The following is a 27,032-nucleotide window of genomic DNA, read 5'->3' as shown; positions in this document are numbered from 1 at the left end:
ATCTCATCTCATCTCCTCTCATCTCATCTCATCTCATCTCATCTCTTCTCTTCTCATCCCCTCTCATCTCATCTCTTCTCTTCTCCTCTCATCTCACCTCCTCTCCTCTCATCTCATCTCCTCTCATCTCCTCTCCTACCATCTCCACTCATCTCATCGCCTCTCCTCTCCTCTCATCTCATCTCCTACCATCTCCTCTCATCTCATCTCATCTCATCTCATCTCTTCTCTTCTCATCTCCTCTCATCTCATCTCATCTCTTCTCTTCTCCTCTCATCTCATCTCCTCTCCTCTCCTCTCCTCTCCTCTCATCTCATCTCCTCTCATCTCATCGCTCTCTGTGTTTACGTAACGCCTGTTTTCCAACGACAGAGCTGGACATAAAACAAACATGATGCAAGTCCGTCCCATGGAGGGTGTTGGAGCAAAGTTTTTTTTTCTTTTCTCTTTTCCTGTTTGGCTAAAAGCTATACGCCCACTAGTCCGGCTGGACTCAACCTCTGGAATACTTCAGGTGTTGGCTCGTGGCAAAACATCTGCACAACAGCAGAAAACTCCCTGTCTGTTTTTTTTTCTGGTCTAGATATGTTTGTGCGCTCGTTGGATTTCTATCAGAAAATCAGATATGTTGGATTGATTTCATGTTATTTAAAGAACAAATGCGGCACTTGTTTGAATATTGACACAAGTAAGCATTAATCCTTATGAGTCTCAGAGCCGATCCAGAGAAAAGTTCTGGAGGAAAACAAGTCATTACCTGGAACTTAGGTATGAACATTGTTTAAGGGAGACACGTAGTGTAAAAAGATGCACGAATAGAGAGCGCCAAGAAACTTCCCCAGTTGATTACTGACATTAAGACAATTTTGTAGAACAAGTTTTGTAATTTTGTAAATATGCAAGTGAGGCATTGCATTATTTATTGATGTGCACACATTTCCAGAACAGAAATGTGAACATTGAATGAAACCAGGTTCAAAGTTCTTGTTTGATTTTGTTGACGTATTAGAGTCGATGGTTTTTGCAGAGGGGATTTTGGATATCTCTTTGTATCACTCCATAAATCAAAGAAAATAGTTTTTGACATGTTAGGAATGACATGTTGTATGAATCAGGTTATGAATGCTCTATGAATAAACCCCTCAATGAAAACCTTCAGAACACAGAGAGGAATGAAAGTGTAAAGTTTGGTGATGTAAGAACTACTGAAGTGGAGATTTCTGGCTCAGAGTCTGAGAAAAAACCTTTAGAGAAAACGGCCTTTTAAAGATATGGATTGTAAAATGGCAGACATTTTGAACACACTACAGGTGAGTAGGTTTTTAAAAATCAACTAATATAGATATCACCATGAAACTTCCCCGGTTGACACATCAAGACAATTGTTTTCTGAAATGTTATGTTTAAAAATGAGGCATTCTCTAATGCTGACTTTTGTTGAATTTAGTAGCAAAGAACATATTTCCCACAGGAGACACCCAGCTGATCACAGGTGTTGTCTCTCTCTGCTGCGCGTTGGTCTTCCACAGGGTCGGGCCCGGCATGGCGGAGGGCGAGGAGGCCATGAGCCAGGAGGACTGGAAGGAGAAGTGCGTGGTCCTGGAGGCGCTGCTCATGAAGTTCAGAGTGCAGATCGTCAAGATTCGAGATCTCACCGCCGACAAGGTGGGTTCGAGTATGCGTCGTTCTGTAAATGTGTTGTTGAAAGCGCTCAACGATTGTCTGAGTGATGAAACGTGTGGGGACGTGAGGGCGGAGGGATTGTGTTTACCAAACGGGACGTCCTCGCTCGCTCTAGCATCCTTTTCTTAAGGGATGCACAGCTGCTCCAGTGTTGATTATCGATCTGTTAGTGCTAGTGGAAGTAACACCGACGCACGATTCAAATGTGTTTACTGACAGAGCACAACAGATGTGAGATTAAAAAAAAATGCTCAAAATCAAATCGTTTGAATGAGCCAAGACGCACTTCAATCAGAATATAAGAAGAAAACACAAAAGTACCAAAAACCCACAGTATTACAATCATGTGGTTATGTTCATTTAGTTTACTGTCCCGTCAGATCAGATAACCAATCACTGAACTGATTTCTGTTCAAATTCACATAGTAACGTACCACGTACTAGGATTAGACTGCGTACTAAATGATTATGCCATTTACCAGCGGACTGTTCACGCTGAAGTAAACTCAAGCACCGTCATCACGTGACTGTATCGATCGGGGCGCTGCCGGTTCGAGCTACCGCTCAATGAAAGTAGTTCATAAGGGATTGTTTATTCAATGTGTTTTCTACACTACATAATATACGTGAGCTACCGCGTTTTTCCTCTTAACTGTACCCAGGAGGCAACCTCCGGTTCTGTTGAGTAAAGCCAATGAGGAAGTGTCTTAAAACGTGTATTCTCTCTACTGACCAGCGGGGGGCGACTCCTCTGGTTGCTAAAAGAAGTCTGGTTGTATAGAAGTCTATGAGAAAATGACTCTACTTCTCTCTTGATTTATTCCCTCAGTAAACATTGTAAACATGAGTTTATGGTCTCAATCTCTAGTTTCAAGTCTTCTTAAATACAGCATGATGCTCATTTAGTAAATGATGGTCCATTTAGAGTCAAATAGACCATAAAGCGGAGTATGCTTTATGGCGGGCTTACTGTAATTGACAGGTTGCTGCCGTACGGCGTATACGGCATCTCTACGTCATTCCTCCTTATTCTAAATATGGTCACTTCCATTTATCAGTTACAAAAAAAAACATGCCAATGCCAAAAATGACACAAGGTGCCAAAAATGACACAAGGCTTCAAAACAGTCCTCAAACCAATGGGTGACTTCACGATGACTACGTCCACTTCTTATAGGAAGTCTATTTCTGTAGCTTAACGCTACCTCAAGGAACTTTCATTTTGTGTTGATTTTGGCGGTCCCTGTGGACGAAAGCAGTTAGTGTTTCTGAGGACTAGAAGCCCTTTAAAAAAAAATAATCTCATTTTACTGCACCAGGCTTCTGACAGTCTGCTACACGCAGTCCTGGTTCTGGTTCTCCCGTGCCTCCCTTCCCTCCAGCGGGCCCAGCGATACGGTCTGGGTCTCCAGCTGTGTGAGCTCTGCAGGTCGAAAGGGGGCAGTGAAGCCAGATCTGGGTAACGCGTACGCAAAATTCGGATACTACGCAGTTGGAACTGGCTACACACTCAACTTTACACACTTAGTGTGAATAGTATGTTATCATGTGATTTTTTAACACGGCCCTCGTCTCCTCCGAGATGCTTTTGAAGGGGTTGGGACCTCCTCAGAGATGGAGACAGGCTGGAGGACGGAGCGAGGACGGGAGAAGCCATGAGTACCTGAATGTAAAGCAACTTCTGCTGCGATTACTGCCAGCCTACCTATAGCAGACCGTTTTACTGCTGAACCAGTGCACTGCTTGTTTTGCATCAGCTACTTAATAACAGACGAAACTTGGTACAAAATAGTCCTGAATGAGACGAAAACTCTGGGGACCCTGCAACCACAGACGATGTCCAAATTTTGAAAAAAATCATGCCGACATCACCACATCGTCCTCCGCTCTCCAGCAGAGAGTTGTGGTGGTTGTGTTGGGCCGTCCCTCCCTGCACTGGGCCGGCCCAAACCGCTCAGTGGCCTAGATCTGAAGCCGCTCTCCAGGGAGGCTGATTAGAGCTCTAATGTAAACAGCAGTCTGACCACAGGGCTCCGCCACGCACTGCATGATGGGACTGACCCAGCTCCAGTTGATTACAGAGTCAAAGTTAAGCTCAGCCGGACAGCAAAACAAAACTCCCGTATAGAGACTCGGGAGAAAGACCGGCCCTGGTGGGTTTTCTGCAGCCCACGTAGCACACGTGCTGTGTGTTTTTTAGTCTTATCCGTCCTGCTCGACAGCTTTGAATTTAGCTCGGTCTAAAGGTCTAAACACGCCATTAAGCATACAAAGTGTTCTCGAATTCAGCTCGGCGTCACTGGTTTACTTTTTCTCCTCGAGTGGTGTTGACTGGTTAGTTGAGCAGGTTTGTGCTCAGTTGTCAGTGCCGTGTGCCAGTTTAAATGTCAGCCTCATGCTACTTTGGGTTCCCCCGTATACTGTAACATGAGGCCCGTGAGTTCGTTGTAAATCTGACGGAGAATAGCGGCAATCCTTTCATTTTACGGCATGCGCAAGACCACCGATTTAGTTCCCAAGGATGCAGAGTTCAACCAGAGTTAAGCAGTATTTCTTCATCCTACTACTGACCAAAATACTTCTATATCACATGCTCAATATCTTCTATTTAAGATCGATTGCTTTTCCATTAATTGAAAAGATTGAAAGATGCAGCTAAGCTTAGTCGCGTAGAATGAAAAAATTCTCCAGTAAACCCAAACTAGTTGCATCATATCAGAGATGATTGAAACAGACTTTTACACACACATTGCCAAGTCATGCAGGATCATGGATCGTGATGTTTTCCTGCAGCCGTCAGAATGTAACACAGAGCTATTTAACTCACGTAGGTTTGTCTTAGAATGACCCATCACATTGTGCTCACTGACCGACCGCCCATGCTATGAGCTCATCATGTTAACATGCAGAGCCCCCTGCTGATGTTGTTCTTTTTGCTCTCTACTGTGGCTCCCACCGCCTGAGCCAAAGCTTGTTGTTTTTAAAAGCAGTGCGGGGGCGCGTGTACGTCACTACAAAATCCCCCTAATACCCCACGGTGGAGGTGGGCTGGTAAAGAGGACGAAGGAGTCGTTTTGAGTGAGCGAGTCACTCTGTTGTCGAGGCCTCTGGTGCTGAAGAAACTGCAGCTTTGGGTCCACTCGTTCGATTTTAAACGACTATAGTTGAGATGTTGCTTGAATGGTCTGATTGAGTCAATCGCATGTTAATTAACATTCATGCGGGTCGACTTGGCAAATTGCCGAAGTCCTAGAAAGCCTGAGCGAGAGAGATGGAGAGAGAATGAGGAGAAAGAACGAAGAAATGAGGCATTGTGTAAAGATTGAGCCGCCCAGGGGAGGAAATACCCCGTTCAGTAAATACGTGTGTGTGTGTGTGTGTGTGTGTGTGTGTGTGTGTGTGTGTGTGTGTGTTTGTGTGTTCCACGAGAACTAGAGTATGGAAGTTGAAGCAGTCAGATATTTTCCCCGTGTATGCACGAAGGTCAATTCAAAGTCATTCATAAACAGTTTTTAGCACAGAGTGAGGACTCGCGTCGCGTGTGCGTGTGCAGCTATTTGGGAGGGACGTTAGTTTCGTCCTGCGGGGCCTCCAGCTGTAACAGTAGGCTACACATCTCACGGCGGAGACAAAGAGGCCGTGTGTGTCGGCCTATCCCCTCCTCCCTTTCAGCGTAACACACTCGCTGATCATTTTCACTCCATCTCCACATTGAACCTCGTCCCTATAAATAGTGCATCATCTGCATATTGTATGAGGGGAAACGCAAATGATAAGTGACCTAATCTTTCAAAACGTCTCAGAGAAATATCTAGTTTCATTTTTTAAAGGTTAAATCATTTCTTAAAACAGGTGGCTACACTGTAGCTTATTAGCAGACGTTACCCAAACAGGAGGAAGTGGTGCATTGGTTGGGGAGTATTTTCAGCAGCAGGACGGCGTACGCCTCTTTTCATGGAATTTGGTGACAATAAGTGGAAAAAAAAGAAAATATGTATATTTATCCTTTGGGATACACCCATCAGACTACACACACACACACACACACGTATCCATACTGTACATACAGTAGACACACACCAAAACCACCAGTGGGTGGAGTGGCATATTCTGGTTTGGTCCTCCATTGTGAAAACATCCTCCTATGTGGAAGGCTGTTCCAGTCACAGTCAATATGAACGTCATTAAACACATTAAACACGTTTTTTGGTTTTCGGGAGTCAACGTACCAAAAATAGTGAGTGTGTAGTTTTCAACTCTGCAAAAAAATCAACCTAAAAACCCCATGTGACATAAAACAAATATTTTCTAACAGTTAAACGTTTGACATTGCAGAAGTTTATTGGTGTAAGTATTTGTATATCTGCTGCTCTCCGATTTCATTGAAATGAATTCAATACTTTTAAACTTCAATGCAGTGCACGGCCTTAGTGTCCACTTCAAATATGAAGAGGTCATGTGTAAATCCGTAAAAACCTCCAAATATGTGGTTTCTACTCATGGATGAGATTTAAATCTGTAAGTCTAAGATTAAGATGGAACAGGAAGAACATTTATTGTTGTTATTTATTATATGTTCAAGCCATATCAGACAAACATCTGCTTTAGATTTTCACCGCCACATAGATGCCGACGACCGACCTTGACTTATTCAGACTTCTTCCACACAGTGTGTCCTGGGTGTTAGAGGAGACTTGTTTTTGAGGTGAGTTTGTCCCCAGTTTTAATATCGTCGGACATATTTTGACAATGAACACATTTGAACTGTAGTTTCACAGCATGTCCTCCTGAGAACAACTGTGACTATACACTCGGTGAAACTCCTCGGTACAAAAAGCTGTAGGTCAGCAGTGTGACTCGCAGCGTCTACAGAGGGAGGCTTTGTGAGCTGGCTGTGGATGGAGCGATGGGGGAGGAGGGGGGGGGGGGGGTAGTCCAGGATGGAGGTCGGCCACAGAGCGCCAGTTGTGGAATTCCAGGAATGGAAGTTGAGCTGGAGTTTGGATCCGAAGCAGGGGGAATGGACTGCACAGAGGTGATAGAGCACCGTTTGGAGGTTACATGGAGGCTGAGGGAGGGAGAGGGTCACGTGTGTGTGCATGTGTGTGCGTGTGCGTGTGTGCACACCCAGGCCTTATTCATCCTATATATAACATACAGAATGAGGAAAACATACACTAGCTGCACGCATCTGGTACAAAGGAGAATATCATCATCAGACATGTGTGTGTGTGTGTCGTCTCTAGCTGCAGCGCGCTAAAAACCCCTGTAATTAACTCGCCGTTCTGCGCCAGATGCTATATCGGTTATAGAGACGTGGTTTGTGGCACAGCGGGGGATCTATACAGAGCGCGCTCGTGTGACTTCTAGTCGGCTTTTGATCAACATGGAAGTGGGCTCAGCGTGAAGTGATTCAGATCAGGAGAATTCCCAGAGTACCTCATTTCATACCTTTGTTTTTTTGTTTGGTGACCGGGAGTTTTTAGTGGCGTAACATGCCATCACCATCACCATCACCACCGCCGCCACCGCCGCCGCCGCACTCATTTTTATCGGCCAATCACACGCCGCATTCAGTCGAAGAGCGCTTGCACCGATTGGCTGCGAGCACAAATAGTGGTTTCTTTTTTACGTCCGGGTATAAAAAGGATCAAACGCGGTTTGTTGTCTGACTGGAGACGTTTCGATACTACTTAGTTTTTAAGATGTCGAGTACAATATATATATTTTTTTGTTTTTATCAGCACAGACGGGTAAATTGGGTCACAGTATCTGACACTTGCAAGTGTGGACATGCAGAGACATAAAGCCATATACCATCTTACCCTTAGAATCCCAAAGTCCCACTGTAGAACAGTGAAGGCCTCGCTTCCACGTTGATCCAGAGAGCGATGTGCAGTGGAAACTCTGAGCGGCTCTGGCTCAGGGTGTGGCCGCTTTTTTGGACCGAGCTGGGTCCGCCGCTCCTGGTCTGGTTCTCTGGGAGTCAACAGACGCAAAGGAGCAAAGCTAAACACAGTTTCAGCTCGTCACGCTGTACTTGTTTGGTCATGGAGCGGAGCGGCACTCGCTTCAGTTAACTCCAGCGCTAATTTGTTGATTTCTACAGAGCATTTATTAACAGAGCCACCGTGGACGCCAAGCAGCTGGCAGCAGCAGAGGACATCTGACATTTGTGTGTTGGCTGCAAGTCACTTTCCAGTTTGAAAGCGTTGGACCAGGTCACATTTCGGAGGAAATTGAGTTACATGCAGGAATTTGGGTGGAGGAATTCCAAAAAAAGCTGAATTCTATAATAAATAAATAAATAAATAAAATAATAAATAAAAATGGTTGTGCACACACAGAACCATTTTAATCTATATATATATATATATATATAGACATAGACATTTTTTACCCAAGACTTTTGGTGATTGTTAATTGGTTAATCCATCCGTCCCTTTTCTTATTCATTCTTATTCGGGTCTTATTAATATAATGAATTACATATTTAGGAATCATTGTTATATGCTGCAGCTGTAAAAATGTGGCAGAATACAAATAAATGTTGTATTGTCCACAATGGTTTTCCATCACACTTTATCAGTATGATCGTGAATGAAGGTATTAAATGGCGTTCTATGTGCTACACGTGGCTGAGTACCATACCAAACACAGCTGACATAAACGGAACCCACTTCAGAAACACTGTCTGTGTCTGGGAACTATATTTTCTGTCACCAGCCAATCTGTCACTGGAGAAGGTGAAGCTCTGTTTGCTGTATTCACTCCACAGTAAACGACTTCCTTCATTATCTCCACTTCGTCCTATTCTTAGCTACATCCCATTCTCTGGTGCGTCGGCCCATTCCCCCCCCCCCACAGAGATTGCCAGAAGTTCCCGTATAATCTACTTTAATTTGTACATGTGCACACGGAGCAAAAGTATTCCAGCCACGGCGGTTGCAGAGTTGCTACGCGGAGAACTTCCATCCACATTCCCGCATATTTTGCCTCCATGAATCCGCTGAGGTTTGAGAGACTCTCCTCCTGCTGATTCCGCCACTTTGAGCCGAGGAATTTCAGAGGAATGCTGCTCATGAAGTCGTCTCTCTCCTCGATTCCCTCCTGGGCGTTTTGTCCTCGTGCATGTGCGTGTCCATCCGTGTGTGTGTGTGTGTGTGTGTGTCTGTGTGTGACCCTTAAGTGTTGCTGCAGTTTTAACACACTCCTACCAGGTTCCACATGCTCGGCTCTGATCTCAGCAAACAAAGAGCCGGTTGTGCCTTTTTTACGGATGTGACACCTCGTCATTATTATGAAGCTGGTTAAAGGTGCTGTGTGCAGCACTTCTGGATAGAAGTGTTGTAAACAAATGGACTAATTGTCAAAAAGAAATGTCATCTTCTTTTTTTGCAGTGGAGTCTGCGCTGCATTGTATATTTCTACGGTGTGAGAAAGAAAGCTGAGTACGCGGCTGCAAAGTCTGCCATTCCTACTGCGTCCGGCGCCGCCGTGTGACGCGACAGTGACGTAGTTGGATGGAAGGATGTTTCAGCTTCTTTCAGCTTCTAGTGTCCTCCCTCTGGGTAGCCGGGGGGGGGGGGGGGGGGGCACTTTCATAACCTGCTGTAAGTTCCACTGTGTAAATAAAGGAAAAGAAAAAGACCTCTCTTCACTCATATTGCAAACTAGCTACGTTTCCGAGAGGGGAAAATGACATCCCGAAATATGAGGACGTTGTGGACGAGGAAACATTTTACAGTGTTTTTGCTGACTCGGATATTCTGCCATGTTTATTGGAGCCAGAGTAGTATAAGCAGCGGAGAGAGGCCCGTGCAAGAGGATACGGCCTCTGCGCATAGAGGATATGCCCCCGGGCATCGGAAAGCTCGCTTGCAATGCATGCTGGTACGTGTAGGCGCTGCTGGTTACCGCTCCGCGAGCAGGAGAAACCCAGCTTTCTCTGTCAACATAGCGCTCACTGGGTTGAATTCATTGCGTCAATGTACTACATTTACCATGAACACCGATTGGACATCCACAGAAAAAGGTGGCAATTGGACAACACAAACATGACTCAAGCATAAGAAGAAATAAACAACGATGAGTTTGTCGAAAAATATCAGTGGATTTTGCGACAAATTAAAGCAATTATTAGATAGAGGAACTTGTTGATAAATGCCTAGTATGTAAATGCACGTTTTAGATACATCAGTAAACTTTGAGTGTCCTAGAAATGGCCAAAGTCCAGCTGCAAAACATCTGCATCTGTCCTTATCTGGTGCTGTTGTGTTTGGCTCGGGGACTGAAGGGCAGTTGATATTTCAGTAGTAGTGAGATATTGTGAGAATGAAAACAAGGTGACATTAAACTGGAATAAAATATTGTGCTCTTCATTTCCCAGATTCAACAATTGGAGACACAGGTGATCGATGCCGAAAAACGGGCCTTCACCGCTCACCAGCAGGTCAGGATCCGGACTCACGTGTGTCCACTCGCTCACTTTCAGCATGCGTGTGTCGGTTATGTGCATATGTAAGGCGTGTGTACGTGTGTTCCCAGGTGCAGTGGATGGAGGAGAAGCTGAAGGCCCCCGACGGTCAGTCGGGAGACTCGGAGGTGCGTCTGTTCCGGCGGTGCCAGGAGCTGCAGGCCCTGGTGCAGGAGAAGGAGGACGCCGTCGCCCGGCTGGAGCAGCAGCTGGAGGAGCAGGTAAAAAGCAATAGTGCGTGAGGAACTTCATCAAAGCTGGTGGACGCCAAGGTGCAAAAGAACGTAGAGGGAGATATGGCATGCAAGTATTGACACACTGCGTCTTCTTTCACCAGAAACAGATCCGACATCAGGACGCCAAAACAGTGGAGGAGAAAGCAGCCAAGATCAAGGAATGGGTGATGCTGAAGTTGTCAGAGGTAAATTAAATGATGGCATTAGGTTTCAAGTCGCACCGACGTATTGAAATGGATGAAATGTGGCAAAAATTTAAACTGGTTGGTGAGTAAGGGTCACCAGTATTTCATTCCATCAGATTAATCCCTGAGACTTTTATTTTGAAACACGTTTCTTCTTCAGTTGGAGGTAGAGAACGCGGCGTTGAGAGAAGCCAACAAGCAGCAGGAGGCTCAGATTGGGGAGTTGCAGAAACAAGTGCAGTGTGAGTTTCAAGTCTGTTTTTTTCCATGTACAAAACTAGGTACTCGATATTATTATGATGATGATGATTTGTTTTGTCCGCAGCCTTCGAGCAGAAGTGCGGCGGTGGGCGAGGCGTCCTGTGCAGACCGGGTGAGGCCCAGCGTCTCAGCAGCCTGACGTTCGGCTGCTTCCAGGTGAGGGGGAAGAGCCCCCAGGTGCTCACTGGACCGGCACCCTGCCAGAGGACCCTCTCCACCCAGGGGGAGACGGGGGGCAGAGACGCAACCGGTAAGTCACCACAGATTCACAGCTTTGGATCCGGAAACTGATTCTGGGCGAAACAGGACGCTGGAGAGTGACTCTGAAGACCTTTTTAGCCATTAGGTCATATCCATGAAGTCCCATCTAGAGGAATGTAAAAGTTGTTTAGCAAGTTATGTGAATTTAAACTCTTCCAGTGGAGGTACACTTCAGCCTCTTGTGGCCAAACTGAGTATTACAACAACAAACAAAGAAAATAATTGTTTCACACCTGTTGGTTATGTATTTTCATGTTTTGCTTTGACAGAGAAGGGCGGCAAGCAGACAGCCTCCTCTGGGACAAACGGAGAAGTCCAGAGACTGGGCCGGACCGGACCTCTGGAGGATGACAGTGTATCTGAAAGCCTGGATGAGAGCACACGTGGACCCAAGTCTCGTGGCGTCTCCTCCGTGCTCTCCAGCGCTGCGTCAGACGGAGAAGGAGAAGGAGGAGGAGGAGGAGGAGGAGGAGGAGGGGGAGGTGGAGGTCTGGAGTTCAGCCGCCCCGGCAGTGAGACCTACCTGACTGCTTCGGACGACAGCAGCTCTCTGTTTGACGACGACATGCAGCGCGCTGAGAGGCCCGGCTTCGGCCTGCTGGGGTTGCCGGATGGGATGCTGGGAGGGTGTAAGGAAGAGGAGGAGGAGGAGGAGGAGGAGGAGGCACACAGGGTCAAGCTGGAGGACCGCACCTCCGAGGAGCTCAACAAACGCTTCCAGTCCCAGCGACTCGACTCCTCATCCTCGTCCGGCGAAGCCAACACCCCCAGCCCCATCCTCACACCGGCCCTCACCCCGAAACGACCCAACCCGCCCCAGGACCCCAGGGACAACCCGGCCTCGCCCAAGCAGCCCCGGCTGCGGACCCCGGCGGGCTTCGGGTCGACGAACGCGGCTCTGGCCAAGAGGCACCTGAGCCAGCCCCCGATCAGCACCGAGGCCGCGCACGGACGAACGCGCAACGCCCTCAGCATGCTGCGCCCACTCCGGCCACAGGAAACGGACCTCGACCAGGAGCAGCAGCTTGGCATGGAGACGGGCTCGCGGGCCGGGCCTGCATTTCCAGCTTTGCAGATCTCAACTGGTCCACCGGAACCTGGTCCGGAGATCAGCTGTGACAGCTCAGCTCCCCCTACGCCCCCGTTACACAGGCTGCCCTCCTGGGTAAGACAATCTAAACTGAGACCAGCAGCTCCTGTGGTCTGTGAGGTAGAATTACGGAGTCTGGTGTTCCCCATTTGGAACATAGACGGTCTCAAGGCAAGGTCAAACAGTGGAAATATTTTAAATATATTATACACTTAAATAGATATTGATTTATTAGAATGGGCCATTTTGTCACTGCCCCCGTCCACAGGAGTACATTACTTTGCTGGTACTCAAACTGGGGGCGTGCAGACAGTCAGGTAACTGCAGGTAATACACTGACTCTGGATAAGTTAAGATAAGATAAGAAAGACATCCTCTAAGAACCTCCCACAACCCCACTTCAAAACACACAAACTATCCCTTTAACAGAAATACTGAGTTTTCAGCCCATAGCTGGTGAGCGTAATATATATATATAGTGACAAAAGATTGCAACATCACAAAATAATGCCAGCTGCAGGTATCGATGCACAGTAAGTCAGAAGATATTCTCTCTACTGGTAGAACTTGTTGGGGGATAATTCTACAAGTTTTTTTCCCCCAACAGGAGAGTCGCATCTATGCTGTGGCTAAATCGGGAATCCGCCTGTCTGAGACGTCCTGCACGGACCCTGCTAGCAAAGGTGAGACGGGAACGAGAGAGGATTCAATCCACCAACGGTACTGACTAACTGACCTGTGATCTGTACGTTGCAGACCCCTCCCTCCAGTCCTCCTATCCCGCCTTTGTGATGTACACGTCCCTGGTCTATAAGAACATGACAGCTCCGGTTTACACCACTCTGAAGGGGGTGAGTGAGGCTTAAACGTCTCTACGAGTTGGCTGTTCTTTTTTGTGCGTTGACCACCCCCCCCCCCCCCCTCTCTCTCGTCTCGCAGAAAGCCACCCTGCTGAGCAGCAGCCCGTGCTCGGACGAGTCGTCCAGCTCCGAGGAGTCGTCCAGCTCGGGGGAGGAGGACGGCTCCCTCTGCGGCTCCCGCGCCTCCTCCAGCTCCCGCAAGGACGGCAGCCCGCGCTCCCTCAAGAGAGGTACAGCACGTCCCAGGACGTTTACCGCCGCACTCGCGCAACGAGGCGGAACGAAAGCCCGCGTGCTCCGTCTTCAACTTTGCTTTTCATCCTCCTATCTTCCTCCAGCTGTGTCCATGTCCTCGATGACATCAGAGAGCGACTACGCCATCCCTCCCGATGCCTACTCCACCGACACAGAGTGCTCTGAACCGGAGCAGAAGCTCCCAAAGACCTGCTCCTCGGCCGGCGACAACGGCAGGAGCGTGAGTCCTGAAGGTTGTTCTTTTGGGAGACCGGTCTGTTCATCGTCTCCAACCTCCAGTTCTGTCGAGTGAAGCCAGAGTGCCTTAAACCTGCATTCGCTCTACTGACTCCTTGCAAAAAGAAGTCTGGTTGTATAGAAGTCTATGAGAAAATGACTCTACTTCTCTCTTGATTTATTCCCTCAGTAAACATTGTAAACATGAGTTTATGGTCTCAATCTCTAGTTTCAAGTCTTCTTCAATGCAGCACGATGTTCATTTATTAAATTATGGAGAATCCATTTAGAGTCAAATAGACCATAAAGCAGGGGATGCTTCAGGGCGGGCTTACTGTGATTGACAGGTAGCTACCAGAGCCGTGTACGGCGTCTCTACTTCACTCCTCCGCAGTCTAAATACGGTCATTTCCGTTCATTGGTTGCAAAAAGATGGCGACGACCAAATCGTCGGAAGTCAATGCTTCAAAACGACGTCACAATGACTACGTCCACTTCTTATATACAGTCTGTGGTCTCAGGAGGACATACCAAAATAACTCATGTCAATTACGAGCTCCCAAATGAGAATACAGAGTCAGTTCAGAGCAATAATACGACCTCGATCGGTTTTAGATTAAACTCTCTAGACGGTGAGAGGGGACATTTCTGTCGTACGACATAGAACTGAACCGTGTCATGTCTTCGCAGGAACCGATGGAGAAGTCAGGCTACCTGTTGAAAATGGTGAAGACCTGGAAGAAGACTTGGAAGAGACGCTGGTTCGTCCTCAAAGATGGAGAGCTGCTCTACTACAACTCACCCGTGGGTTTCACACACTTTTATATCTTGCATATATTTTTGTCTTGTATATCTTTAGCGTCTCGCTGTTTAAGGTGGTGCGAGTGGTGTTTATCTAGCGTTCTGTTGACGGATAACTTTCTTATCGTCCCACAGAGCGACGTGATCAGGAAACCTCAGGGTCAGATCGAGGTCAACGCCACCAGCAGCATCGCCCGCGGAGAGGGAAAACAAGTCCTCCAGGTATTTTTTATTTTTGAGTCCATCCTCGATTATCTACTCCCCCCAGAATGACCCCATCCTGTTTTCCCCCATTGTCGCCGTGTGCGCCGCAGGTAGTGACGGGGAAGCGCGTGTACTACCTGAAGGCCGACTCCCCCAACCTGCTGGAGGAGTGGCTCCGCGTGCTGCAGAGCGTGCTCAGGGTGAAGGCTGCCAGTCCGCTCTTCACCCAGCCCGATATTCGCCCCGGCATGAAGGGACTGCTCGTCAAGGTCCGGCAACCTTCAAATGTCAATCTCAAAATATCACTTAAAAACTAAAACAAAACCACATACAACCTTACCAAACATTTCTACATCTTAAGTGAAATGTGTCCTTGCTCCACGGCAGGTGAAGCACGGCTACTCCAAGCGGGTTTGGTGCGCTCTGATTGGAAAAACCTTGTACTATTTCCGCAGCCAGGAGGACAAGGTGAGATTCAACATCAGATCTTAAGGTTTGCAAGATGTGGGGACAGAACTGGAACGCTCTGGTCGGGTAAACACTTTATTGGTGTTGCCTTTTCGTCATAGATTTTACTTTAAATGTTGTATTTCCTCATTTTTCCATCAGATGTTGACTCCATAACTCCAATTATGGTTCTAATTATTTCATTTTTATCCAAGTTAACTTGGATAACTTGGACTATTAAGGGACTATTAGTCCCTTAATAGCAGATCTCTGAAGTGACGCACGCTTCAGATGGACTGAGCATCTCTGAATCCAGAGCAGTTTCGGGGCGTTTGTTTCTCGGTCCTGTCACATTTTCCTCTCTGTTGCCTTGATTTCTGCTGAAATATGGTGCAAAGTCGTGCACCTGTATGGAAACAGCACAATCATGGCTACAAGTAGAGAGAACTCAAAAAGGTCTTTTTGTGCAGTTTGACACAGTTGCCATGTCATAAATCATAAAAAAGAAAGAAAATGAAAGTTTAATTTCTCTGATCATTTATTTTACAGAAATTGTGAAATAATGGAATCTATACATCCAACATTTCTCCAAGTGCCCACAAGTGTTACCAACGTTGGAAAACAAAGTGTATCTATATAGCTACATGCTATATAGATTGAACTATTAACATGTTTAAAACCTCTACTGACAGCCTCTCCTCTCTGCTCTGTGTTCAGCTGCCTGCAGTTCAGTCGAAGTTTCTAATAATAATAATGCTGTTTTTTTACAGCTTCTGGCTACGATGAACGGTGTAGTTCTGGCGATTGTTAAAAAAAACATGCATTTTAACAGGGTTTGTAGTTCAGAGCGTTAAATTGTAAAAAAATGTATCAGGAAGGAGCTTTAGTTCAGAGGTGCAAAAAGCTGTTCCCCTGTATTTCAGCGTGTTCGTGTGTGTGCTCTCAGTTCCCCCTGGGTCAGATTAAGCTGTGGGAGGCCCGGGTTGAGGAGGTGGACAGGTCGAGGGACTCCGGTGATGACCTAAAGGCGTGTGGGCGGGGCTTACAGACGGCCCCTTTCACCCTCGCCGTCCATCCACAAGAGCAAGGGCCCACCTACCTGCTCATCGAGTCCCGCCACGAAAAGGTCAGTGTCGCTCCGGAAGTTCGTCCTTTTTTTTCTTCTTCTTTTTTTGTCATTGTTGCAATTCTTCTCGTCTACAATTTTATTTATAAATCTAATGCAAGAATTTGACTATTTATAGGTTTAAACAGAGCTGATCTAACCTGACCTGATTCTGTGCTCATAAGAATGTGAAGATGTCTCTTTGCTGTGCCTCTAGTGTCCCTGATGTTATTGCGTGTCGCTCTGTAGGATTCGTGGCTCTACCATCTGTCGGTGGCAGCGGGCACCACAGTGGGTAAAGTCGGCACTGAGTTCGAACAACTGGTGGGAAAACTCTTCCAACTGGATGGAGATCCAAGTAAACATTTCTTACAAATGTATTTCTTTTCTGTTGTGTCTTTCATTGGGTTTTGGTAATAGTCTATGGAAGCCCATATGCGTCAGTAAAATAAAAATAAGACTCAGTCTTGTGATGGAAAAAAAGAGATCCTGTAAATTATTGTAATGAGTAGTATATTAATGACATTTTAAAAGACTTAGTCTTAACTTAGTAAACTTTCTCAAAATAATGACTTAATATTGCAAATTAATGACGCAGTATCTTGAAGTGATGACTTAGTATCGCAAAAAAATTGCTCATAATAACTCAGTATCGCAAGAACCTTGTTTTTAAATACAAAGTCGTTATTTCGGTTCCTCATTCTAATGACTTACAGGATCCTTTTTTTTATCACAATGGTGAAAATGGCCTTCCATAAATAGCTGATTGCATTTTTTTTTACTTTAAAAGTAAATCTTTTTCATACATCATATTACATCACGACAACGATCCGCAATAACCAACACAGTAACCGACATCAGAGGGAGGCGTTAATACTCACTGTGTGAACAGTTCAAGCGTTTCTCATCTTGCTTGTTTTCCTGATGTACAAACGTGAGGAACGTGTGTCCGTATTAAACACAGTCCGAATGAGATGAGAGTGGTTTCTACAACATCATCATCAACCAAAGGTTTATGATACAAATCAGTGAATTCATTTCTTCTTTTTCTTCTTTTTTATTTAACATGCAAAACAAGATGTGGCGAAAACGTACCGGTAAACCAATACTGTACGTGCAGTATGTCTTCTCCACTCTGTTTGTCACTTAACTTTGGTTCCTTCATAGTTATTCTAAATATTTCATACGACATGTATATATTTCATTAACTTGTATGAGATGTTCTCATTATTGCCTTCAGCTAGCAGCCTTGCTCTCTGTCTCTCAGACTCCCAGATCTGGAGACATCCCATGTTGTGTTTCAGTAAGGAAGCCCTGTTGTCTCCTCTCACCACCCTGCCCTCACAAGCTCTGCAGACCGAGGCCGTTAAACTCTTTAAGGTACACACACACACACACACACACACACACACACACACACACACACACACACACACACACACATGTAGCAGTTGTGTACTCTCTCTCTTTGCGTTGTGTTCTATATTCAGCCACACGTTGTGTCTCTTGGTCTCCAATCAGCCGTTTATTCGTCAGACATGTTATGAAATACCTGGTAACAAACAGAGGTATATTATGTGTCTCACAGCCGACCTCGTGATCACAAACTCCGGGAACTGCCAAGTAAAGAAACAAATGCTTAAGCTAGCTCTTAGCATGTTACTAACAGTAACATGTAACTAAATAAAATGCTAAATAAACTTATCAGTATAAAAGCATTTGCTCTAAAAATTATAAATTAAAACAGTTCTACGAACAAAAAGGGACTTATACAGATATCACAACGGAGCTTGTCACAGATCAACCTACCACGGAGACATCTCGCTTCAGACTGGATAAGCAAAGTAGGGCGCACCACTAAAGTCTGCCGGCGGCCAGCAGAGGGCGCTAATGTGACACAACACACCTGTCTCCGTGGAAACTAATGATAAGTCATAAATTATATTTACAGAAATAGAGGAAATAATATGAAATGATATGGATTAGTAATAACTTAAATAATACAGTAACTGGCAAATAATGGCCAGCGATGGCAAGTGGAATCATTAACTCTGTTACACACACACAGACACACACACACACACACACACACACACACACACACACACACACACACACACACACTCAATCAAAGAGTGCTATCTCGTCTGTCTTTTAAAACCCACGTCCCTCGTCTCTCCTCAGACTTGTCAGCTCTTCATCAACGTGGCCATCGACGCTCCGGCCATCGACTACCACGTCTCGCTGGCCCAGAGTGCTTTGCAGGTGTGCCTGGCCCACCCCGAGCTTCAGAACGAGTTCTTCTGCCAGCTGATCAAGCAGACCCAGAGGAGGCAGCCGCACGGCCATCCGGGTCCCCTGCAGGTTTGCATTCTCGCCACACGGTGGCAGCAGTGGCCCTGTGTTACTGACTGGAAAAACGCTGACGTTTGATTAGGGCAGGGTGTCTGAAACAGTTCAAAATCATCAGGGTTTAACTGAGAACATGTTTTTTAGGTGCTTAGAAAAAACATGGTTTCACAACTCCAAACCGTTTAAAAATAATTTCAGGTTATATAAAGGCTCTCCTGTAGTCGTGTGATAGCCTATAACCAGATATACTAAAATGCAACAAGGAGAAGCTGCAGCTTTCCAACCCGTCCCTCACACGTTGGTGCTCCAGGTTCTTTCTTTGCTGATTCTCTGTCTCATATTCAGCTTGTTCTGACCTCGTGCCCGTGCGTCCTTCTTTAGGGTTGGCAGTTTCTAGCCCTGTGTGTCGGACTGTTTCTGCCTCAGCATCCGTTCCTCTGGCTGCTCCAGGTTCACCTCAAAAGACACGGAGACTCCAGGTGAGAGAACACCAGGGCCCCCAACGTTAGCATGCAACATGACCTTTGCAAACACCACTTAGAAGCACTGCAAAAAAACGTGTACTTGTTTGTACTTCTATTAACTTACGGCGATTGTTTTCAGTCATAATTAATGTGGCCATCATTTTCTCTTTAATGAATTATATTTATAACATGTTAGGTAGTTTCTCCAGAACCAATGTCTTGTTTTGTTCAAGATGTAATTTGCACCGAGAAGAAAACCCTTCACATGTGAGAGCCTGGAACCAGAGAATGTTTCCAGTTTTTACCTTTAAAAATGACCAAAAACCAAGTAAATCAATTTATCGAACAAATTGTCAGTTCATATTCTGTCGGTCGACTAAAATGAATCCTGTGCTTGGCCCGAGTTGTCTTACCTTCTGTAATGAGATAATACTGACATTATATTGGAGCCAGCCTATTACAGTCAGTTAGTAAATCATGCTGTACTGCAGTCTGTGTGGTAGCTTCCCTCCAGGGATGTAGTGACGGGTAAATCAACTTGAACTCAGTTTATATACCTCAGTTAAGTGCAATATAGTTCTTTATGTACAATCACCATTATTACAACTTAAATTACACTCAAATAAAGGGGCACTCCACCAATTATAGACATTTAAACACATTCAGTTTACTCATCACAAGTGCGAATTTATCAGCATAAACACATGAGGATCAATAACTGGATTGATCATTATCATTGAGCAAAACACAGCGACACTGTTCAGATTGACGGTACGTAAATTGTCCTTGATGTGCGTCCCACTTCTACACCACTGTGTCCTCAGGACGGAGGTGGGTAAGTATGCCATCTACTGCCAGCGCTCCATGGAGCGGACCCAGCAGAAGGGCGAGAGGCAGGTCAGGCCGTCCCGTATGGAGATCCTGTCCATCCTGCTGAGGAACCCCTATCATCACTCCCTGCCATTCAGCGTCCCTGTCCACTTCCTCAATAACACCTACCAGGTAGTAATACACCACACAGAAAGGTAGATAACAATAGCAGTGGCTCCTTCAAAGCTCGTTCAGTTTGGCTCTCGCTGCTTCATTACATCACATACGCCTCAAGTCACGCACAGTTTACACATAACCGGCCCACTGTCAAGAGTCGCTGTGTGTTTTAATGTGCATGTCATACTCGTGCGCCCATACTTCAAATTCCCTTTGCTACTGTCTACCTGTACGCTCTGAGTCAAGGTTTCTCTTGAGGGAGTGTTTGTTTTTGTCACTCCCTGTCTCTCTCTCTCTCTCTCTCTCTCTCTCTCTGTGTACTTGCTGGATGTGATGACATCACAGTCTAGTATCAGCTCTGGACTTGTGTAAATCTGCTTCACGACTAAAATAGAATAACAAAGGAAATATTGCGACATGATACTCCATGAAATGTTGTAGTATCCCTTCATTAACTGTAATCATGTTGTTGGTCTTCAAATGCAATACTTTGTCCCGCAAACCTCCTAAGATTCCCATCAGCCCCAGCTGGAGTTTGTGCATGGTGCTAAGTAGCACACCTTAGCATCAGGGCTGTCCCAGTCTAAGTCGATTAGTCGACTAATCGGTCGTTTTGGTGTCGGTCGACTGAGATTTATTTAGTTTGATTAGTCGTTTTTAGGGTTTTTCATCCTGAATGACTTATATAAAAGAAACTTACAAGCACATATCTGGTAAACACACAAATCAAAGTGATGCTTTTGTGTGATTCATCGTAAAAACTCAGTTTTACAGATCGGTCGATTAAATGAATTAGTTGTCAAAATCGAGTGTTAGATGACTTTAGAAGGTTTTTGGTCGAATACAGCCCTAGTCAGTATGCTTACACTCGAAGCTAAAATGGTTAACATGGTAGATATTATACCTGATCAACTTTAACATGTTAGCATTGTCACACTTTACACAGCATTTTCTTTTAAAGCACCTCTGTGCTTAAGGAAAGCTGACTTTCCTTCTGAGACTAAGAAAAGACACATACAGAGCAAGATGGACCAAATGGATCAAATATTTGTCCAGAACAAAGAAATTGGCTGATGCACATTATCTTTTCAGAAGACAATACTGTCTTTAAACAGGATGTGTGTAAATCTAGATCCAAGTTTAAGTAATGCTGTGTATAGAACCCTCCGAATCTGTTGTTGGGCTGAATTTATGATTGACACGCGTTTCGGACGACGTTTGACGGTTGTTTTTATGTATTTTTTTCTTTTCTTATTTACTTATTTATGTTTCATTTGTTTTTCTTCCTGGTCTTTCTTTGTCAGTTCCATGGTTTATTCTTTTTTTTTAACTTTTTGGGGATTTGTTTTTCTTTGCTGTACAAAAAACAACCCGTAATAAAATATTTAAGTATAAAAAAAAGGAAAGCCACACAGCTACTTCTAGTTAGATGAAGAGATGACAGGAAGAATGCTTCCTTTTATCTGCTAAACTTTAACATGTTAGCATTGAGCATGTTAGCTTGCTGTTGTTAGAGTTTAGCTTAAAGTACAATTATGGCTAAGTACAGCCATGCAGAGCTGCTTCTTGTACATGTTGAGATGACAGTAACAATGCTTCTTTGTCCTGCTCAACTTTAACATGTTAGCATTGTCACGGTGAGCATTTTAGTGTGCTGACGTTAGCATTTAGCTTAAAGCACCACTGTGTCTAAGTATTTTTTTTAAAGGAGCTTAACTGACTAAATTGCATTCCCATAGGTGGTGAGCTTCGATGCTTCGACCACAGTGGACGAGTTCCAGTGTCGCCTCAACCAAGACACCGGCATTAGGAAAACGGGGTTATCTGGTTTCAGCTTGTACACCGACGACCCCACCGGACGAGAGCTGGAGCACTGCCTCCAAGGAGGCATCAAGGTGCACCTTCTATTCATGCGATGGTTACTTTTTTTTAAGATGTAGGCAGCCTTGGTTTCCTGGCACTTAGCGATAATCTGGTCACCTTCATGCCGCCCCGCAGATTTGTGACATCATCTCCAAATGGGAGCAGGCCTCTAAGGAGCAGCACACTGGCAAGTCTGAAAACACCAGGACGGTCCGCCTCACCTACAAGAACAGGTAGAGAAGGACCCAGCCGCTTCCATCCCTCATCCTCTCCTTCTCTTTGCTTCTTTTTCACAATTTCTTACAACCTCTGTCCGTACCTTTCCATCCGCAGGCTGTACTTCTCTCTCCAGGTCAGGGGGGAGTCAGAGAGGGAGAGGTTGCTGCTGGCTTATCAGACGAATGAGGCCATCGTCGCGGGACACTTCCCGGTCAACAAGGAGCTGGCTCTGGAGATGGCTGCCCTGCTGGCCCAGGTCTGAAAGCTACTTAAACAGTGACACATATTTCACATATTATTGTTTGTTAGACCAGACCCCACCTTAAAAAAATCAAAGAATACAGTGTAACACTTCCTGTGTCTGTGTTCAGGTGGAGTTTGGGGACTTTGAGCGTCCCTTCTCTGCTCCTGGACCGGCCCAGACCAAGTCTACCCAAACCCTGAAGCAGGTCCTGGACAGATTCTACCCGAAACATTACCGCAGGACCACGTCTGAGGAGCAGCTCAGGTACCAGAACACACTGAAGGCTGGCTCAGTCCACACACGTTTCCCGCTTCCAATGTGTGTGTATCTATTCTTTTATATGGTCGATTTAATGCGATGCCGTCTGTGAACTCAGTTATAATGTCACAATCTGTTGTCACCGTCATAAAGTGTCGGTTTCAATCACAGGAAGTTGTTTCCTGGCAGTTTTCATTTTTATTTCCTGTCGCACTCCTGAACACACAGTAACTCTAATCAGTGTTTGCGTCATTCAAACAAATCCAATCCGATCAGACCTCTGTGGAAAATAGTTTGATTCTACTCTGAAGTTTCCAATTTCAAAATGAACACTGTTGCCCCCCCCCCTCCCCCCCCCCCCCTCCCCCCCTCCCCCGCCACTCAGGCAACTGCTGCAGCGTCTCTCCGCCCGCTGGGCCTCCCTCAGGGGTCGAAGTTCCTCTGAGTGTGTGAGGATCTACCTGACCGTTGCCAGGAAGTGGCCTTTCTTTGGTGCCAAATTATTTGAAGCAGAGGTAAGTGTGTGTGTGTGTGTGTGTGTGTGTGTGTGTGTACAGTAATCTCTTGTTCATTAAGGTTATTTGTTAATGCCCAAATAACATGTCAGAGTTGATGCATCTTTAATGTGATCTTCCAACAAACAAACAAAGAGTCTAATTAGTTAACTATTAGGAACATTTTATACATACGAAAATAAAATAAAAACAAACAAACTCATTTCTGTACACAGAAAAGAAGGAAGTCAGAAAGTGCATTTGTTGTATTGTTGTTGCCTACCTCGAGCGCACACCGAGACAAATTCCAGTCAATGTTTTACTGACATGGTGACAGATTACTGCATTTTGAGGAAGGAAATAGCAAGCTCTGTACAACGTGGTTGTTCCTAATATTTTATACCAGACGATGCAATTCAGTACAACACTTCACAAATGACCATAAAGCTGAGCTAGAGTCTCTCTTGTGATGGGATCACCCCACACCAAATTGTGGCAAAGGGTGTAACACATCCAACCGTGGATGTGTAAAGAGAACTGCATCCAGCGCCGGAGGCGGCGTCCATTGAAGGCCCATAGAGTAACACGCACTAGCATTTCCTTTAACCCCGCCTCCCAGACCTCGGCCCACGCTCATTCTCGGGCTCATTCACATGAATAGAGGAAGGACAATAATTCTTGGTTCGGCTATTAGTTCATTTTCCAACTTTTGATCTCATGATTTAAACAACAGCTATTCATGTCTTCTTCATCCGCTGACGTCACTTTTCCTATAGACGTCTATTGGGGAAAAGTCTTTTCTGTCCCCTTGTTCGGACCACACCCACCTGCCGACACACCCTTCATTTTGATCTCAACTACACATCTTTTAAGCTTGGTGACTCTACAGACAGACAGCTGGATAATAAGTACTACAAACCTCCTTTGTTTTGTAGTCCCCGCGACAATAGGTGTCTCCAGCACCGCATTTTCTCATGATGACTCACGGCCATTTACTCACGAGGTTGAAAACAACACCACCAGCGTCGGACGGTAATTAGCACCTCGCTGACACAGCTTCAAACAAAAACTCTCCGTACTGTACTCGTACAGGGGGGGGTTTCCATTTTAGTTTTGGTCACTGACAAAACATACAGTGATGTCAGTGATGTGGCAGCTGCGAAAGTACTGGCTGCGGGAGGACTCAATGACAGTCATTGTTGTGCTTGTAAACAGTTTAGTCCACTAACATCCATACAGCATACAGTCCACTTCATGTGTCCCCTGTTGGGTGAGGATCAAGGACAGTGACATTGTAATATGATTGTGTTGCATACTGCTTGTATTTACTCTCAATGTATCTTATTGTGGTATATTATAGAACGTAATTAGGAATTGATCTCTTCTTTCTGGTTTTAGTCCATCACGCCCTCTCCAGAGCAAGGTGCACGCGTTTGGCTGGCGGTGCACGAAGATGGTATCAGCGTTCTGGAGCACAACTCTGTCGTAAGCATCTCTGGTGTTAGACCTGCCTGCAACTGTCCAGGCGTGATACCGTTACTGACAACAGAGGTGGTATCTACAGTATAAGTCACAGCGGAGCGTGAAATGGTTCGGAAACATCAAACGGACTTGTTTGATGCGCGGCGTTTGGATGCTGAGCAATGAGCACATAGCGATGCACATTTTTAGTTTCCGCGTTGTGCTCCACCCTCTTCATCAGAATCTTGTCAAATGTCTGTGTGTTCAGAAGCCGCTGGCGTCCCACTCGTACAAGAACCTGATGACGTTCGGGGGCTGCAAGCAGGACTTCATGCTGGTTGTTGGACAGAGCAGCGGTGGCAACGCCGGCAAAGACAAACCCACGGAGAAACACCTGTTTGCGACCGACGCCTCAAAGGTTAGTGAGAGATGAACCTTTTCGCCCGCCCTCCTCATGCTGGTTTGATGCAGTTTCGCTGGATCTGTTTTGCATGAAACAAGAACACATTCAAATATAACACAATATTACAAACATGTCTATCAGCTTTGTGCAACACATGCTTGAAAGCCGACGAGTTCCTGCTGAATGTGGGCGGTGCCAAGTGGGGTCAACCACACACTTGTTTGCTATTGGTTGAGAATCCGACTTCGCCAGTCATTGTTCACCAAAGTTGAACTTCATGTGATGCGTATGCGCACATTTTCTTTGACCCTTCGCTCGCAGGCAACACTTCTGGTTCTGCCGAGTGAAGCCAATGCGGAAGTGCCTTAAACCTGCATTCCTTCTACTGACCAGCAGGGGGCGACTCCTCTGGTTGCAAAAAGAAGTCCGATTGTATTGTCTTTGAGACAATTACTCTACTTCTGTCTTGATTTATTACCTTAGTAAACATTGTAAACATGAGTTTATGGTCTCAATCTCTAGCTTTAAGCCTTCTTCAATACAGCATGATGTTCATTTAGTAAATGATGGTCCATTTAGAGTCAAACAGACCATAAAGCGGAGTATGCTTTAGTATGCTTTCCTGCCATCGTTATGTCGCCAGTCTTCGGCTGAAACCGACCACATGAAGGATTTCTCAGCGGAGTCACAGTCTCTCATCCCCCCTCTCTCGTTTGTGTTTCGCCAACAGATAAGAGAGATCACCCTCCTCGTCTCCAGTTACGTCAACAGTGCTCATCAGCAGAAGGCCGCCGCCCACCACCTCTCCGCCCCGGCCCTGATGGTGGCGCAGCCCGTCAGTCTGAAGAGCAAAGAGCTGAGGAGCAAATCCCCGCCGGCACTGGGACGCCCCAGCAAGACCCCCACGCTGCTGTGACGGCATGGAAACTCAAACTCTTGAGAAATCTTCACTGAGCTGAGCTGCCTCAAGGACTCATTCACGGCTGCACTCGGCCTCATTCCATCGTCACGCAGCTCCTCTTTCTTGTCAGTCCGATCCTGTAGATGTGTCTCACATGGGCTGGATGCATTTTTTGGTATGTGCAATGTTCACTTCTCTGCCGACCTAAAGTGATGAGCACTGTCACCCCAAACCACGAGTGCTCAATCCAAATGAGTTCAGGCCTCTCTCTCTCTCTCTCTCTCTCGCCTGTTTGGTACCTTTGATATCTGCTGAGGTCGCAGCAGTTTGCTGATATCTCCTGAAAGACACTATTTATTGACAGACTTGAGCGTTCTGATGTCTCGCTAATGTCTCAATAATCTATCCGTGCTGCGCGGCACATTTTCCCTTTTTTTGTAGAGCTGCTCTTTGAAGTAAAGTTTTTTGTTTTCCACAGTCATGCACGGTGTAGAAGAGGCGATGAGGCTTTTGTTAAGGAATAATTAAGAGGGTGTTTTTGTGTCTTTGTCCTCCTGTAGGGCACCAAAACCCTCACAGGGTTAGACTGTTGTTGTGTAATGAAGGATACGGAGCAATGTGATGAAAGCAGGAGGCAAGAACACTCGGCGAAAAATGTTCGCGTCCCGCTTCGCTAATGCAATCGACGTGAAGACGAGAGAAAACAACAAAATCAATCTCACGGTCTGGTTCATTCTCAGATTCTTTTTTTTTTTTGTAATTCTCTTCAGTTTCAATGCAGGTGAGACAGGAAAGAAAAGACGTTCCGTTCGTGCCATCTTGAAATAAATGGCCAAATAGGATACTGAGCGTTTAGTGTGCCAGTTTGGACCCCGTGTGCTCTTAGTTACTGAATAGCCAGGAGAGCGGTGAAACTTTGATCAGAAACAAATACCGGAAGCCTTTTTTGCGGCGGACTTGCCGGAGACCCAGCAAAGATGTTTCACGTGATTTTTGGCAGAAGTTGATTTAGAGGAAGGCGGGAAGAGGATGTGGCAGATATTGAGGGAACAGGTTGGTGGAAACGTATTTCGGTTTGCTGGGCTTCTCTGTTCTACTTGTTACCTGGCATGACACACATGAAGCTTTAAAGAACAGGATCAGATGTAGTAACCCATGTATTCTAAAGAAACTGGAAGAACAGGCCTTTTTTTGTGCTTTTTTACACAAGGTACTTAAGGATGTCCCCAGCCTGTATACAGTGAGGTGTATTTATTTGTCATATAAATTGGAAAATGTCTTAATTATTGTACAATGCTCGAATAAA

The 27,032-nt window shown here is 45.7% G+C and overlaps 1 protein-coding gene across 1 annotated transcript; it reads left to right on the top strand.

The window, feature by feature from the left end:
- Positions 1-1,542: 1,542 nt before the first annotated feature.
- plekhh2 (pleckstrin homology domain containing, family H (with MyTH4 domain) member 2) lies at positions 1,543-27,032 on the top strand (the record flags this gene model as incomplete). The annotated part of the gene is made up of 29 exons (XM_079169542.1): positions 1,543-1,665; positions 10,073-10,135; positions 10,231-10,380; positions 10,497-10,580; positions 10,741-10,822; positions 10,906-11,091; positions 11,372-12,267; positions 12,800-12,875; positions 12,949-13,043; positions 13,132-13,282; positions 13,391-13,527; positions 14,214-14,327; positions 14,460-14,546; positions 14,639-14,797; positions 14,916-14,996; positions 15,922-16,101; positions 16,330-16,438; positions 17,348-17,460; positions 18,265-18,444; positions 18,814-18,911; positions 19,721-19,898; positions 21,623-21,778; positions 21,882-21,979; positions 22,080-22,221; positions 22,337-22,473; positions 22,853-22,982; positions 24,360-24,446; positions 24,691-24,840; positions 25,556-27,032. The coding sequence occupies 29 exons, from the start codon at positions 1,543-1,545 to the stop codon at positions 25,739-25,741; spliced, it is 4,428 nt and encodes a 1,475-aa protein (XP_079025668.1). The 3' UTR covers positions 25,742-27,032.

The sequence above is a fragment of the Pholis gunnellus genome (genome assembly GCF_910591455.1).
Source record: "Pholis gunnellus genome assembly, chromosome: 11".
In the NCBI taxonomy this organism is placed as follows: domain Eukaryota; kingdom Metazoa; phylum Chordata; class Actinopteri; order Perciformes; family Pholidae; genus Pholis; species Pholis gunnellus.
This window is presented reverse-complemented; position numbering and strand designations above follow the sequence as displayed.